This window comes from Culex pipiens, chromosome 3, assembly GCF_016801865.2.
Source record: "Culex pipiens pallens isolate TS chromosome 3, TS_CPP_V2, whole genome shotgun sequence".
Taxonomy (NCBI): Eukaryota; Metazoa; Arthropoda; class Insecta; order Diptera; family Culicidae; genus Culex; species Culex pipiens.
Genome location: NC_068939.1, coordinates 40,696,095 through 40,713,836, shown reverse-complemented (window position 1 = coordinate 40,713,836; position 17,742 = coordinate 40,696,095). Strand labels below are relative to the sequence as shown.

Sequence of the window (17,742 nt, the reverse complement as noted above, 5' to 3'; positions counted from 1 at the left end):
TTATCTAGCGTTTGTTTGTCACAATTCGGTGACTACTAATAAACCCGTCAAATCATCGCTTGATTTTAGTGAGGTAGGTCCAACTCTAGACGCGGGAGATAATTTGATGCAAATGAGCTTGTCAGATGTTCCAAAACCAGTTAGTAAATGGCGCGTTTTTCAAACCCAACTATAATCAGGAAGAGTATTCACGACTGCCAACTTTAGGGTGTTTTTCACTTTGTTCTTCGCAACATTTAAAATGGAACTGGTTTCTGATTCATTTGATCTGTTATTGGAAGTTTCTTTCAAGTGTTAAAAACATCCTTGTTTTGATCAAAATTGGAAGTAAACATTCGCACTGAAATCCCTAAAAGATTGAGAAAAACAAATTCCAAGCTTATCAAAACAAACTATTAGAACACTAACTCTCCAACCAGTCACCGGTTTGATTTATCTCCAAACGATTGCCAAGCAGATTGAATTCCAGCCACCGGTGTTGATTGCTCATCTCAGAAACTGACAACGAAAACCATCAGAGTGCTCTTTCATTTGTGGCATATGATTAACTGGCTCAGAAACTTGCATTAGTGATTTGTACAACTAGGGTAAAAAGCGCAACGTAATTAACAAACGCGAAATTCCATCAAGCTTTCTAGGATCGATTGAAGTTGTGTAGTTAAACAAATTTCTTTTTATTCATACAAACTACTTAAAATGTTGTCCATTTTACCCCAATTTCAACTGCAACTAATAGTAGGCATTATGGAAATTAATATGTCGTGCCGCCGATTGAAGATGATTTCCAGCTAAGGAAACCGGTTTGGAGCCAGTTCATTCTAAAATTCGTTGATAGAAGTGTGCTATTTGCCAGTTACAGGTGATTTATGATTAGAGATAATCGTCAGTTATTTGTCAGCATCAGCATATATGATAATTCATATTTATAAATGAATTTTGGAGCATGAACCTACGCCAAAGTGTCCACGTGGTTTGGGAATAGCCCCTAAACCTGCAAAAACTGCATTCCTACGACCTTAAATTCTGCCACTTTTAAAGTAACCTCAACTGAATTAATCAACGTAACAACAATTTACTAATAATAATCACATTGTCGGTAATCAACAATTAAAACAATCTATTAACATTCCAACGCCCAACCCAAGTAACCGCGAGGCACTAAATAGCGGCATTAAATCAGCATTATATTGGCATTTAATACCAGCAAATAATGCTTCAAAACATTAAATCAGCACTTTTCCCTTGAGAAATATTTCAAGTGGCGCACAGTGATGCCGATTTAATGCCTCACCGAAAGCTCGAACAAAAAAAACTGCTTTATCGACGTCAAGGCTGGGGGAAAAAAAAGGACAGCTAGCTGCTCCACACACTTGGTGGTGGGCCTCCTTTGTTTTTTTTTTCTCCTGTTGCGTTTCATGTGTGAGTGTGACACTTTGATGTTATTCTTGCATTTTTCTCGTCGATCTCCAGGATGCGCGCCAGCCAACTGATGTATTCTGAAATGAGTGTTTGTTTTGAAAGTTTTAATCGATGTGGTTGATGCATCGAACATTAAGGAAGACTTTCTTTCTGCTGTTTCGAGTTTCTGGTTCATGAGAAAAACCCGTTGTCATTTTGTTGGACGAAAATTATTGACGAGTCACTCAGCAAATTGCGGCCATCCAGTCAAGTACAGTACAATCAATTACGGAAGGCTTGGGGTTAATAGGGACAAGTAATGGCTAACGGCTAACCTAAACTGTTTTTCCGAGGAGTGCTTGGTCCACGGTTGGCAAAATTTCACAAAGTGTATCAGACTTCCGGAAAGCAGCTTTTTGCTTGCGAGAAAAGTCATTCAATTTACCAGAGAACTTTTGATAATGTCCTTTGTGCTATGGGCATATGTTTTGAAAAATTTGGCTTAATTACAGGCTGCAGTTTTCCACAAAAAAAAATAAACAAAAAAAAAACACTTCAGTCAGCGGGAATTGAACCCAGTTCACGCAAAAATAAAACTGTTGCACACTGGGGGAAATGCGCCTTAGCCCGCACGCTTATTGGAACAGTATAACGGGAGAAGGATAAAAGTCAATAAGAGCGTGACTGGCTGAAATGTTTCCCGTATGGATGGGTTACTTTGTTGATAAACATCAAATGCTTTGAAGCACATTTTCAAGGTCGTAAATGGTGATTTAATGCCAGTTGTAATGCTGCAAAGTTTTGGTACTTTGAGGCATTCGCAAAGCTTATTTACTACTTCAAAGCATTCGAGTGCTGATTTAGTACTGAATAAATACTTCAATTTAGTGCTTGTGGTTACTTGGGTACATGATTAAGGCAATTACCTAATATAGAAGCAATTTCATGCACGCATTCCCAGCTCATTGTTCTAGCGTTCGTGACGTTTTAACCCTTTCAAGCATGGGTTCGATGACCTGAAATTCAATGTTAGTAGTCTTGATTTTAGTACTTTCTCACAGAAATGTTTATGCCAATATTTAAAAAAAAATTGAAGTAAATTCAGGCTGGAAAGGGTAAAGACTATGAATGATAGCGATTCAACGTTATGTAAACGTTGCGGGATAGATGGTTTCAGGAAGTTTCCCAAAGTGATGCTCATATGGAGGCACGCGTTACAAACTGTTGCTCGCTAAACGATTAAATTAGTATGATTAGATTAGGTGTGAGATTAAACTGCTACTGTGCTGCTGGGAGCATTCAGATCATTTTTTTCTGATGCAACTTTTCTTTATTGAAGATGTAAATTAGCTGTAAAATATTTTTAGAATGACACTTAAAAACACTTTAAAAATTATCAACTTTGTTCTCGAAAGCTTAAGAAGTTCAGCATTTCACAGAAATCTTCTTGGGTGTTCAGAAATCAACAGATCGCCATCCGTATTCGCACTATCCTATTTAGCGTGAAAATTACTGCTAATAACCATTCCATGTCGAGAATTATCAGCAATTATGCATAAAATCTTATTGCAAGAATTAAACATGCATCTCGGTGGATTGCTTCTTCACCACCATCCGGGCAATAAACATCAACATCTTCGGCTTTGAATTACCCTCATTACGCACTTCAACGCCAGAAAGATGACGCTGAGCTCCAGGACCACATGTTGTGATTCCGCACAAAACAGGTTAAGAAAAAGTGGCACACGCACCCAACCGGGAAGTGCACTCGATTGCCACTTTCTCGAGCTGGAGAACTTCTTTTCGCTCGAATCTTGTCTCTGAGGTGTAATTCCAATTGTGACAATCACCCTAAGAGCAATGAGGCTGCATGGTCCGCTGGGTTATACCATGATTAAGAAAGTCATTAAGTAGAACTTTATTACGGAAAAGAACTGCAAATTGCGACTTTGCAACTCCAATTGCACTCCCAGATTGACCTGATGACAGTGCGCATCTTCTAGCAGTAACTTGTCGATGCCATGCTCTTTTAAGGTAACTTTAGATTTTTTTCAAGAAAACGCATTTTCACATGATGGCTTCAACTCAGTTCCAAATGACTTTGAGATAAGAGAACATAAGCAAGACGAACCCATGGTGATTCTACCTTACGGGAAAAACCAGTTCTTGGACAAATGTAGGCCATTATAATCACTCCTGCAATAGTACCTTTCTTTACGACTTGCTGGTTAGGCGGAGTCATCTTCCTAGTTAAATGCAGGGGGCAAAAAAAGCAATAAGCTTCTCTAGGTGTTGGACCAACCCATCAAAGCCTCCCCGTGCGGTAGGTCAGTTTTGAGCTGTTCAACTCTAGTCTCTGAATTTTCTGAACAAGGAATGATTAATATGCTGTATGTGTCCCATAAACATTGATTTTATCGCATGTGATAACCCTTTCTTAAGATCAGTTCTACTTGTTGGTATTCAATTTCTTTATGTGTTTCGTTTTGTTTCCCAGTGGACCAATACTACCGGATGCCAAAGCTGTACGCGTACGATGACTACGACGAGTGCTTCGACGCGTACGACACCCCGGAACAAGTGTACTGCGTCGCTCGGTCCGTTGTCAAGCCGGACAATGGTTCCGAGCTATATCGGTTCATACAGGACTTCTCCGCCGACACTTACCGGCACTTTCGACACGACCACCTGGACCGTGGTTTATGCGTGGAACGATGTCGCCGGTTGGTAGCCGGACTCGACAACAGTACCCTGCAGCAGTTGTACGTAGAAAAGTTCAACATAGACTTTCCGGTGAGTTCCGCTGTAAAGCAGAGATATATAAATTACAATAACTTTTGTTTCCAATTCTCGTAGTACATTCTAAACTCGAAGATATTCGAGAACGTAGACCAGGACCGACTTAACTACGGGCGGCTCATCAACATATGTGAGAATTACATCCTCCAAAAGGTTTACAACCTGACGGCCTACACAGAGATCGAGTATTGTACGCGCCCTGTTCGGCAGCTGGACGTGGATCTGCTCGATCTAAGCTTTATTGCCATCTCAATGCTGTTAATTTTCCTGGTGATCGCGTCCACCTGGTTCGACTACCGGTTGAACAAGAATCAAAAAAGCGACCACTACCAGTTGGAAATTCCGTGCCGAAGTAGGTGTTCCCTTTTGGGATTTGTAATTTACGACCCCAATTTGCATACTGATAAATATTTGTTCTTTACAAATTTCAGAAACCATGATGCTGACATCGTTCTCCCTTAAGCGGAACTGGTACCGGCTGATGAGTCGTTCGAAAGATCAACTCAACGAAGACCTACGATTCTTTCAAACGTTCCGCTTCTTCACCTTCTTCCTGGTCATCCTCGGCCACTGTTCGGACATGTTTGCCGTGACGCCCATCGGTAACCCATTCGACCGGGAGCGTGAGTACTACAATCCGGAATCGCTGGCCCTCATCAACGGGTCCCAGATCGTGCAGACCTTCTTCGAGATGAGTGGCTTCCTGCTGAGCATTCACTTCTTCACGACCCGAACGCGCCTCAAGAAGGTCAGCTGGTCGGTGGTGTTGGCTGTGATAGTTTACCGCTACATAAGACTGACCCCGGCGTACGCGTACGTGCTGCTGCTGCACGCCACGTGGCTGCCAAAGCTCCAGGATGGACCGCTCTGGATGCGGGGAACCCAAACGGAGCGGTACATGTGCCGCCAGAACTGGTGGACCAACCTGCTGTACGTGAACAACTACGTGCGGTCGGATGAGCCGGTGGGTTAAAAGTCGTCTTAAAAAAAGATTTATTTTAAATCATTAATTTATTTCAGTGTCTACAACAAGCATGGTATCTGGCCTGCGATTATCAGTTATTTGCATTAGGAATGATTCTGGTAGTGGCTGTTACCAAGTAAGTAATTGCGTCATGGGTCATGGAAAAAAAAATTACTTTTACTCTCCATATGAAAGAAGTCTGAATCTGGCCGTGCTATCTTGACACACCCTGCACACGTATATGCCCGACTACCTAAAACATTCTTAATCATAACTCAGGAATACGGCAACCAAATTGTCCCCAAGCTTCGAGACAATGCACAGAATGGTCAACCAAACAAAACGTGATTGTTATTGTTTACATTGCGTGCCAGGAGGTCAGAACTTGTTAATAATACACCCAGATTAGCTGTTATAATAACACAAAATAATGACAGAGATTTGTTCCAAAAATAACAAAATCTGCACAGAAAAAAAAGTTGAATTTTGGAATGTTGAAAATTTGGTAGGTTGAATATTACCTCTTTTTTGAGTAATATTACATAAAAAATGTTTAAAAATGTGAACCCGATGAATATTTATCAAAAACTGATGGAAATTCATCATTTTCTGGGGTAAAATTGATCATTTTTTTGCCACAAAATCTGTCACCATTTCCTGATGAATATTACCATCATTTTTTTCTGTGTGTTATCAAAAAAATATTACAAGAACATTCGATAACAGAGAAAAAAATGTTCCCGATAACTTAATTTGGTATTGGTGAGATATGTTTTTGCGCTAGTAAATAACTGACTTTATTAGCTAATATTTGATTTGGCTCAGAATTGACAAAACAACTAAAATCGGTTGAAATGGCGCGGATTTATGATTTTTGGACAAATGTGTTATTTGCGTAAATTAACGAAAATGGCCATTTTTCGGACCACCCTAACACGGCGTAGGTCATCGACCCGTAAATAGTAAACGTAAACTCCCAGTCCAGTTTTGAAATCCAAATCGAAATATTTTTATCTTTTAACTTTACCTTTCATTTGGAACTGCTGTAATTTTTTTAATTTTGTGGGATGGTTCCACTCAAATATTAAATATTTTCAAATGCTGAATAAAATCGGTAAACATTGGCTGACGGCTTACAAATTTGATCTATTGTCCGTTTCTCTCAAAGGTACACGCCGCGCGGCATTTCAGAATGTGCCGCAGATACTATTCACAGCAAAAAATCCGATGGTAAAATCGCATGCAAAAGCATGCACATTACCTTCGTCAAAATAAACACTTAATATTACACATTGCATGTACAATTTTTGTAAACACAAAAAAAAAGTTGCAACCGACGGGATTCAAACTCAGCACCAACAGTACGGACTGGCGCCTTAGCCCACTCGGCCATCAGACCGTTGAAAAGCTGTAAGGATAAACGCATATTTCAGCTTGACATTTCGGTCAAGTAGGTTTCCCATACTGATGGGCTACATATTTCAGGGTGTAAAATCACATAAAATTGCATAGAATAATGCAATATTTATTTTACACCCAGGCCTTTTACACGCAGCTGGATTACTACTTTTTTAGCTGTGTTGACAGCAATTTTCTGCACTTTTGGTGCAATAAAAACCATAACCGGCAACAATACCATGCAATTCGAAGAAGAAGATCAACAAAAATACAACGTGCAGTATGGGATTTGACAGCGCGCATTAGCCGAAAGTGCGGCGCGTCGTTTCGAGGCTGTTATGCCGCGTGTCTTTTTCGGGAATACGCGCAATAACAGAGACCAGGTAAAATATCCAAGTGAGCAAATACACTCAAACCCCGATGGTTTGACACCAACTGATGTCAAACGAACGGGGTCACTTACCCTTTTACACGGAGTTCACACACACTACCAAAAGGTTTGGTTTAATAGTGTGAGTGAGCGCCGTGTAAAAAATGACAGTTCGTCACTTTTCGGTTTGACTTTGTCAAACCAACGGGGTACAAACTAAAAAGTGTCAAACGAAAAAGTGACCAACCACCGGGAGTTGAGTTTAATCAAAATATTTGGAAGTTCTAGCGATAAAACAAAATAATAAAACATTTCGTTATGCAGAACATTTTCGATCAAACTGTTCCATTCCTTTCATATCAATGGTATATCAATCAATTATAAAAAGAACATTCCAATATTAATAATAAAAAACATTTAGCAAACTTTTCACATTAAAAAAAACACCAGCAAGACCACATTTATAGCCAAAATAATGTCCTTGATTAAATTGGACAACATTTAATTCTGTGCCATATTTAGTAAACTAAAAAAAATCAATAAATTAGGATATAGACACTTGAAAAATTTTCGAACAAATTGTTAATTTCCTTAGGGGTATACAATAAATAAAAAAAATAACTTTCAAATTTTTCACTTTTGAATAAAAAAATGGTACAAAGACCGGCAAAAATAATGTTCTTGACAAAATAGGTAAAAAATGTCCCATCCTTCTGGCCATATTTTGCAAAATAAAAAATAATATCAAATTGGATTATGGAAAAATGGTAAAAAAAATCCAATTGTTAAAGTAAAATTCCACAATAAAAAATAATGGCAAAAAAGGTTATGACTTATGATCGTATTTTTAAAGTTTGAGTATAACATGATGATGTCCCGCCCGTGTGGATCAATCGGACCGCGCACTGGACTCACAATCCAGAGGTTACTGGTTCGAATCCCGCGGCGGGTGCTCTAAAAATTCTAAGTGTACCGTACTCAGACACTTAGGAGCCCAGGGCGGCGAAGTCCTTGTAGATAAAAAGGAAGACACTAGTGGTTACTTACTTTACTTTACTTTTACTGCTCAGACAACCCCCGGGTCATGAGCTGTCTCCAGATGCGCTGCCACTGAACTCGGTCTTGGGCTGCTACTCTCCAATTCCGACTCGGGACTCCCACACTTCGAAGATCTTCCTCCACTTGGTCTAACCACCTTGCACGTTGCGCCCCCCTCCGCCGCGTTCCAGACGGCTCCGAATTGAACACCAACTTCACCGGATTGATAGTCTGGTTCGGTTGGCGCGCATCCAGCGCGTCCGGCATTCTCGCGACGTGTCCGGCCCACCTGATCCGGCCAGCCTTGGCGACTTTCCGAATGTTTGGCTTGCCGTAGAGTTGCGCCAGCTCGTGGTTCATCCTTCTCCTCCATACAGTGTTCTCACGCACGCCGCCAAAGATCGTCCTAAGCACTCGTCGCTCGAAAACTTCAAGTGCTTGCAGGTCCTCCTCGAGCATCGTCCACGTCTCGTGCCCGTAGAGAACGACCGGTCTTATCAGCGTTTCGTACATGGTGCACTTTGTACGCCGGGAAAGATGACCAGACCGTAGGGTCTTGTGGAGTCCATAGTAGGCACGACTACCGGTGATGATGCGCCTCCGAATTTCTCTGCTGCAGTTGTTGTCCGACGTTACCAACGATCCGAGGTACACAAACTCCTCCACGACCTCGAACTCGTCGCCGTCGATCGTCACGCTCGGTCCTATGCGAGCCCTAAGGGACTCGGTTCCTCCTGCCAGCAGATATTTCGTCTTCGCCACATTCACCTTCAATCCAACCTTCTCTGCTTCCCGCTTCAATTCGGTGTACCTCCTGGCCATCTCCTCGAACGTCCTGCCGACAATGTCCATGTCGTCGGCATAGCAGATGAATTGGCTGGATCGGTTGATAATCGTGCCCCGCATGTTGAAGCCCGCCCGCCTCATTACACCTTCAAGCCCAATGTTGAAACAGAGGCCGGAGATACCGTCGCCTTGTCGCAGTCCCTTGCGCGATTCGATCGGGTCGGACATCGCTCCCAAAATCTTCACGCTGCACCGCGCCCCGTCCATCGTCGATTTCACCAGTCTGATCAGCTTCCCGGGAAAGCCGTTCTCGTACATGATCTTCCATAGCTCTTCGCGATCGACCGAGTCATAAGCGGCTTTGAAATCGATGAACAGGTGGTGCGTCGGGATCTGGTACTCGCGACATTTTTGGAGGATTTGGCGTAGCAAAAAGATTTGGTCCGTCGTCGATTTCCCCTCCACAAAACCGGCTTGGTACGGCCCAACGAAATCCTTTGCTCGCTCCGACAGACGACAGAAGATGATCTGAGACAGCACTTTGTAGGCCGCGTTGAGAATAGTGATGGCTCGATAGTTCTCACATTCCAACTTGTCCCCCTTCTTGTAGATCGGGCATATTACTCCCTCTTTCCACTCCTCCGGTAGCTGTTCTGTGTCCCAGACCTTGACTATCAGCCGGTGTAGACAGGCCGCCAGCTTGTCCGGGCCCATCTTGATGAGTTCAGCACCGATACCATCCTTACCCGCTGCTTTGTTGTTCTTCAGCTTCTTGATGGCATCCTTAACTTCCCTCATCGTGGGTGCTGGCTCGTCCTCGCCGTCCAACATACCGCTGACGTCGTTTCTCCTGTCGCCCTGGTACTCCGCCTCTGGGCCGTTCAGGTGCTCGTCGAAGTGCTGCTTCCACCTTTCGATCACCTCACGCTCGTCCGTCAAGATTCCTCCGTCCTTATCCCGGCACATTTCGGCTCGCGGCATGAAGCCAGTCCGGGATTGACTGAGTTTCTTGTAGAACTTACGCGTTTCGTTGGAGCGATACAGCTGCTCCATATCCTGGAACTCCAACTCTTCCAGGCGGCGCTTCTTGTCCCGAAAGAGATGGGTTTGCTGCCTTCGCAACTGTTTGTACGACTCCTTGTTCCCACGGGTGTTGCGCAGCAGCCACTTGTCCCGCGCTGCTTTCTTCTCGTCCCAAATCGCCTGACATTCCTCGTCGAACCAGCCGTTCCGTCGAACTCGGTCCACGTACCCGATGGCGCTCGATGCCGCTGCGTTGATGGCTGCTTCCATATGGCTCCAGCAGGCCTCCAGAGGGGCTTCGGCAAGCTCACCCTCGTCAGGCAACGCAGCTTCGAGTTCCCGCGCGTACTGGGTAGCGACCTCAGGATCCTTGAGCCGCTCCAGATTATACCGCTGCGGGCGACGGTACCGGATCTTGTTGACCTCAGACAGGCGTTGGCGCAGCTTGGCCACCACCAGGTAGTGGTCCGAGTCGATGTCCGCGCCACGGTAGGTTCTGACGTCGATTATGTCTGAGAAGTGCCGACCATCGATGAGAACATGGTCGATTTGCGTCTCCGTGTCGTTTGGTGATCTCCAGGTGTACTTGTATAGGGAGGTGTGCTGGAAGAAGGTACTACGTATGGCCATGTTTCGGGTAGCGAAATCGATGAGTCGTAGGCCGTTCTCGTTCGTCTGCTGGTGAGCGCTGAACCTTCCAATAACCGGTCTAAACTCCTCCTCCTGGCCAACTTGAGCGTTCAAGTCGCCGATGACAATCTTGACGTCGTGTTTTGGACACTTCCTGTACTCGCGGTCAAGAAGCTCGTAGAAAGCGTCCTTGTCATCGGCGTCGCTTCCCATGTGCGGGCTGTGCACGTTGATGATGCTCAGGTTGAAGAATCGGCCCTTGATTCTCAACCGGCACATTCTGTCGTTGACTGGCCACCACCCAATCACGCGCTTCGCCATTTCACCCAGCACGATAAAAGCTGTCCCCAGCTCGTGTGTATCGCCGCCGCTCCAATACATAGTATACCCACCGAATTCTCGGTGGTCCTTCCTCGTCCAGCACACCTCCTGCAGCGCCACGACTTCGAGACCGCGGACCCGCAATTCATTGTGAAGAATGCGGTCGCTCCCATCGAAGTTGAGAGACCTGCAGTTCCACGTCCCGAGTTTCCAATCCCTGGATCCCCGAAAATCGGGTCGGCGATTGGATCGGCTCGCATCTGGAGCTCTCTGCACTTGAGTTTTACGGCGGGTGCGTGTAGCCATCACCAACCCCCTGTCTCGCCGGAGGACCGTCGTACCAGGACTGTTTAGAGTCCCACCCTGGCACTGGGACTGTTAGTCAGCCGCCCCTAACCTGGGGTACAGACGCTGGTTCGAGCCGCCCCTAACCTGGGGAACAGACGCTCGGTGGGGGGGGGGGTCCTAACTCTACCTGCAGTAAGCCGCCCCTAACATGGAGAACAGACGCTTACCTCGACGATGGAGCAGGACACCGGTTTCTTTGAGCCGCCCCTAACCTGGAGAACAGACGCTCAATGAAGGGGGGGGGGGGGGGGGTCAACCTCTTCTTTGGAGCCGCCCCTGACGTGGGGAACAGCCGCTCACAAGTAGAAGGAATCGAACACCAGGTTGTTTTGGGCCGCCCCTAACCTGGGGTACAGCCGCCCAAAAACGGTTGATGGAGGGAGGGGTAAGGGGGTGCACGCACGATTTGGGTTTTTGAATGCACTCTCGTTTGAAATTATTTTTCTTTTTAATTTTCAAAAACTTTTTGTTGTTTTTCCTCGCACTAAATCTTCCACTCCGACCCACTGTGCACTATCGAGAATTTCTTCTGTATACACTCCCAAGCAGCACTACACCCAGCACGTTGACGACGACGACGATGCCCGCACACAACACAAACGCCGTGCAAAAGAACGAAGACGACGACGACGACGGTATTGTACTTGCCACGCGGGGACTTTTTTTGGTTCTTTGTTATGGCCCGATTTGATCTGCGAGTCGACCAATAAATTTGCAACGATTTTGGACAATCTCACGATCGTCGCGCACGGTTTTTAGTGGCCACCGATTCACTGCAGGTTCCGGAGGATCTCGACGGAATTTCACGCCGCGATGCACCGGTGTACTACGATTTTCGCGAAAAATTCGACGGAACGATCGGAGCACGACACTTAACCTGCTCGCACGCACACAGGGTCCCACTAGTGGTTGGTACTAGCAAATAGTGGCCGACAGCTATGAAGTCCACTTCGTTTTTATATAACATGATAACAGGATCAATGATTGAATGGTTTGGTTCTCTCATAAGATCTGTTCAATAACAATTATAAGACTTAGTGTTGGGGATGTTATTATTTTTTCTTCTCATTACCGATGATCATGACTTTCTGATAGATATTTTAACAGAACTTGTTATTGAAATGACCTCCGTTTTGTTATTCCGACCTACCCGGGCTATATACGCGCTGGCTGAACCCTGTTTTGCATGATGCAATAAAAAATTAAAGGGAGAACGAGGACCCGACCAATTCGGACAAGATTCGGAGCGAGGGATGTCACCATCTAATACCCGGGACTGGGATAAGCGGTACACCACAGTTAGGAAAAAAAAACTTTATTGATATAAATTTTAGGCTACATCAAACCCGTGTGCTTCCTTAGCAGATTTCTCCAAAACTCCTTTCTGCCCTGATTCGGATTCCGAATCATTCGCGGGGGTAAACAAAGCTCAGCACAATCCATATCAAATGGTTCCGAGTCTCGGTGCACTGGCGCATTTGGTGTCCACTTGAATCCTAAGAGCGCTTCATTTGGGGTTGGATCGTCAAATTTTGCAAAATTGGTCAACATTGTCGCCAAAATTTCGCGCATTTTGTATTCGTCACTATCCGGGAGAACATGGGGCAGAACCTTGGTGCTAAAAAACAAATAGTTTTACAAGGCATTTCAACATTTTGTTTTTTAATTGGCAAACCCAAATAAGTTGAAAATATCATCCGTATGGGCAGCTCCGTCGACATTTTTCACATTCAAAACGGTTTTTGTGATGTTACAGCGGCCAATAAAACTGAACAAGTAGCAATACTGCTTTACATTCGGCTGATACTTTGCTATCAATTCTGAGCTCAAATTTGACATCACCGAAAACGTTAGGTCCGTCATCAAATTACAGGTCTCATTTGTTGTATCGCTGCCAATATCTTGATTGCCTAGGTAGAATTGCTTGATTTGGTCCCCAATTGTTTTACGTTCGGTTTCATCCCAAATCTCCATAAAACGAGGAACCAGCCAGGATACGTGTTTGTTGTACTTACTTAAGTTGTTTTTGTTTTCTACAAATGCTAGAACTCCTTCACTGCATACGGTACCGAGCATGATAGGCAATCTAAGGGTATCAAACGATTTGAGAATTCTCTCTGGACTCTGAGTGATTATGGCGTCTTTGAAAACATCTTGCTCTATGACAGGTCTGAATAAAAACTGTAACGGATCACCTTTCTCCTGTTGGCTTGCGACATGGTTTTGGAGTCTGATCAATGATCTTGCTGATGCTTTCAGCAGGGTTTCTAGAAAATACGGTTTAGGAAATGTATATTTCAGTATTTCAAGTACCATCAGAAATATTTTGTTATCCGCTTACCCAATACATCGTTATCACTCGTTCCTCGATATCCTAACAGGCGAGCAAGTTTTCTGGCTTTTTCTTCTGGTTCAACTTGAAAATCTGATTCAGTGCACATCACTCCACTCATACAAATTGCTCGATGAAAATATTGCCTGTAAATCAATTCTTAATGATAAACTTGTTATCCTAGATGGGATGTTATTACCTGGACTTGGGTGATAAATAGTGCAAATACACAGACATGCTGCCTGCACTTTGGCCAAAAAAGGTAACATTTTGTGCATCTCCACCAAATTTATGTATATTTTCCTGAACCCATTGAAGAGCAAGACGCTATTCAGGTATAATTATACAAATAAAGAGATTATTTTTTTATTTCTCGACCAACCACACCTCGACTTACTTGATCCTTCAGACCCGCATTGCCGCTTATGCCAACACTCGGCATGCTTAGAAAACCTAGAGGTCCTAAACGGTACGACATGATAACCACAACGACCCCCCTTTGAACTAGATATTTGGGATCGTAAAAGTATTCACTAGCAGTTCCGGTCCGGAAGCCTCCACCATGGACAAACACCATCACCGGATACTTTACCAAATCATTCACGGGAAGTCCGGGAGTGTAAACATTCAAGAACTGTCCATCTTCAGAGCCCTCGGTAAACCAACTGCTAAACATGCAAGGTCGTATGAAGCCAGCTTTCTCAACACTACAGTTCAGTACAGGTTGATTGAAGCGTTGTAATGGAACTGGAGATTGAAAGCGAAGCCGTCCAGTCGGTGGTTTTGCGTACGGAATTCCTTTGAAAAAATGATACGATCCTCCATTTGGTAGCACACTGGTAATACCGCGAACTCTTCCTTGACGAACTTCCACAACTGGTCTTTGAAAACCCGGCCAGAATCCAACCATCCAATTCCAGATATTGAACCAAATCATGGTACGCACTAATTTAAGCCCTATTAGGATTGTTTCCCACATGTTTGAATGTTAGCCAAGGTGCTTTTGCTGACTGAATGAATTGTTTTCAGAAGTTGTCCACAACAGAAGTGTATCAGTTACAGAAAAAACGAGTAAGTTTAGTCAACACCTGGGACCTATCAAATCATTCTCGTTTCTTTCAACGGGAGTTCCCTCACGCACTGTAGGGAGGGTAAAGGGTAAAGGACCCAGAAAACGCTCATTTTGTTGTGAGAATTAAGAAAGATTGAAAACTTTTATTCAAATTTTAATATTTGTGTTGTAGAACGTTGGGAACCTATTCGATCTACAGTTTCTATAATGTTTTAACATAAATTTGCTAATTTTTGTTAAAATAATCTAAAAAATGAGAAACCGTTCATTATTGTAATGGTCTGTATTTAATTCAGATTAACAAATATCTGCTCCAAAATGAATTGGCAAAGCCATTCAAGGATTGTTGTTTTAAAGAAACTGTGTCTATCAATTTATTCATAATTGTGTGATGTAATCATAGGCATTTTAGTAATATGTAACAATCATTGATGCAAGCTGTAAAAGGTAGCATTCCCGGTCAACCAAGTTGTTTTTGTTGTTATTGTTAATTCATTTATTTCTAGCAGCAAAAAAAAACTAACTTATGCCACCTATGTGGTTGATGCCTTCCTCACTTTTAGGGCATCTCCACCGCAGGGACCTAATTGCGTTGCAAAGCTAATTTGGCACCCGCGTCAAGCCCACCGCGGTACTTGTGCGAGAGCTAATTTAGGTTCGAGTTCATCCGTGTTCATCCGAATCTAAACAAAACTCAGGTTAGCTCCGGGATCTACCGGGAGCAAATCGTCTGACGGATGGTTTTTTCAAGCAAAACTATGCAATTGGGCCAATGTGAGTTTGTAAACAAAGAGTTTATCCTGTAAAATGTTTTCATTAGGAGTGATGATTGATTTTTCGATTTCAATTCTTCGAGTTTGGAGATATTTTCCCTCCCGTGCTTCAAGTTTACTCATGAAATAAGACTTTTAGTAATCTGGGGTGATGCAGTTTAGTTTTTTAGGTCAGATTGGGGCTGTGTTTGATTAATTTTGGTCAACGCATTGTCGATCTATTGCTGGACATGCAAGAGACAAGTTATTTGTATTGAGTAAAAAGCAAAATTCTAGCAAAACATTTTAAATAAGCCAATACGGATTTGAAAACAAGCACATTCTTAAATTCTTAAATTCTTAAATTCTTAAATTCTTAAATTCTGAAATTCTTAAATTCTGAAATTCTGAAATTCTTAAATTCTTAAATTCTTAAATTCTTAAATTCTTAAATTCTTAAATTCTTAAATTCTTAAATTCTTAAATTCTTAAATTCTTAAATTCTTAAATTCTTAAATTCTTAAATTCTTAAATTCTTAAATTCTTAAATTCTTAAATTCTTAAATTCTTAAATTCTTAAATTCTTAAATTCTTAAATTCTTAAATTCTTAAATTCTTAAATTCTTAAATTCTTAAATTCTTAAATTCTTAAATTCTTAAATTCTTAAATTCTTAAATTCTTAAATTCTTAAATTCTTAAATTCTTAAATTCTTAAATTCTTAAATTCTTAAATTCTTAAATTCTTAAATTCTTAAATTCTTAAATTCTTAAATTCTTAAATTCTTAAATTCTTAAATTCTTAAATTCTTAAATTCTTAAATTCTTAAATTCTTAAATTCTGAAATTCTGAAATTCTTAAATTCTTAAATTCTTAAATTCTTAAATTCTTAAATCCTTAAATTCTTAAATTCTTAAATTCTTAAATTCTTAAATTCTTAAATTCTTAAATTCTTAAATTCTTAAATTCTTAAATTCTTAAATTCTTAAATTCTTAAATTCTTAAATTCTTAAATTCTTAAATTCTTAAATTCTTAAATTCTTAAATTCTTAAATTCTTAAATTCTTAAATTCTTAAATTCTTAAATTCTTAAATTCTTAAATTCTTAAATTCTTAAATTCTTAAATTCTTAAATTATTAAATTCTTAAATTATTAAATTCTTAAATTCTTAAATTCTTAAATTCTTAAATTCTTAAATTCTTAAATTCTTAAATTCTTAAATTCTTAAATTCTTAAATTCTTAAATTCTGAAATTCTTAAATTCTTAAATTCTTAAATTCTTAAATTCTTAAATTCTTAAATTCTTAAATTCTTAAATTCTTAAATTCTTAAATTCTTAAATTCTTAAATTCTTAAATTCTTAAATTCTTAAATTCTTAAATTCTTAAATTCTTAAATTCTTAAATTCTTAAATTCTTAAATTCTTAAATTCTTAAATTCTTAAATTCTTAAATTCTTAAATTCTTAAATTCTTAAATTCTTAAATTCTTAAATTCTTAAATTCTTAAATTCTTAAATTCTTAAATTCTTAAATTCTTAAATTCTTAAATTCTTAAATTCTTAAATTCTTAAATTCTTAAATTCTTAAATTCTTAAATTCTTAAATTCTTAAATTCTTAAATTCTTAAATTCTTAAATTCTTAAATTCTTAAATTCTTAAATTCTTAAATTCTTAAATTCTTAAATTCTTAAATTCTTAAATTCTTAAATTCTTAAATTCTTAAATTCTTAAATTCTTAAATTCTTAAATTCTTAAATTCTGAAATTCTGAAATTCTTAAATTCTTAAATTCTTAAATTCTGAAATTCTGAAATTCTTAAATTCTTAAATTCTTAAATTCTTAAATTCTTAAATTCTTAAATTCTTAAATTCTTAAATTCTTAAATTCTTAAATTCTTAAATTCTTAAATGCTTAAATTCTTAAATTCTTAAATTCTTAAATTCTTAAATTCTTAAATTCTTAAATTCTTAAATTCTTAAATTCTTAAATTCTTAAATTCTTAAATTCTTAAATTCTTAAATTCTTAAATTCTTAAATTCTTAAATTCTTAAATTCTTAAATTCTTAAATTCTTAAATTCTTAAATTCTTAAATTCTTAAATTCTTAAATTCTTAAATTCTTAAATTCTTAAATTCTTAAATTCTTAAATTCTTAAATTCTTAAATTCTTCAATTCTTAAATTCTTAAATTCTTAAATTCTTAAATTCTTAAATTCTTAAATTCTTAAATTCTTAAATTCTTAAATTCTTAAATTCTTAAATTCTTAAATTCTTAAATTCTTAATTTCTGTAATTCTTAAATTCTTAAATTCTTAAATTCTTAAATTCTTAAATTCTTAAATTCTTAAATTCTTAAATTCTTAAATTCTTAAATTCTTAAATTCTTAAATTCTTAAATTCTTAAATTCTTAAATTCTTAAATTCTTAAATTCTTAAATTCTTAAATTCTTAAATTCTTAAATTCTTAAATTCTTAAATTCTTAAATTCTTAAATTCTTAAATTCTTAAATT

At 39.9% G+C, this 17,742-nt stretch overlaps 2 protein-coding genes across 2 annotated transcripts in view; one reads left to right on the top strand and one right to left on the bottom strand.

The window, feature by feature from the left end:
• Window positions 1-17,742, top strand: part of LOC120428752 (nose resistant to fluoxetine protein 6-like) — a 31,199-nt gene that overhangs the window by 7,643 nt on the left and 5,814 nt on the right. The window contains exons 2-5 of the mRNA XM_039593833.2: window positions 3,896-4,191; window positions 4,255-4,549; window positions 4,629-5,161; window positions 5,218-5,297. Of these exons, the coding sequence (XP_039449767.1) occupies window positions 3,896-4,191; window positions 4,255-4,549; window positions 4,629-5,161; window positions 5,218-5,297 (1,204 nt within the window). The remainder of the gene's footprint in view (window positions 1-3,895; window positions 4,192-4,254; window positions 4,550-4,628; window positions 5,162-5,217; window positions 5,298-17,742) is intronic.
• On the bottom strand, window positions 13,206-15,035 carry LOC128093340 (juvenile hormone esterase-like). The gene has a single exon (XM_052709822.1). It carries the CDS (start codon window positions 14,384-14,386, stop codon window positions 13,766-13,768), a length of 621 nt encoding a protein of 206 aa, XP_052565782.1. The 5' UTR covers window positions 14,387-15,035; the 3' UTR covers window positions 13,206-13,765.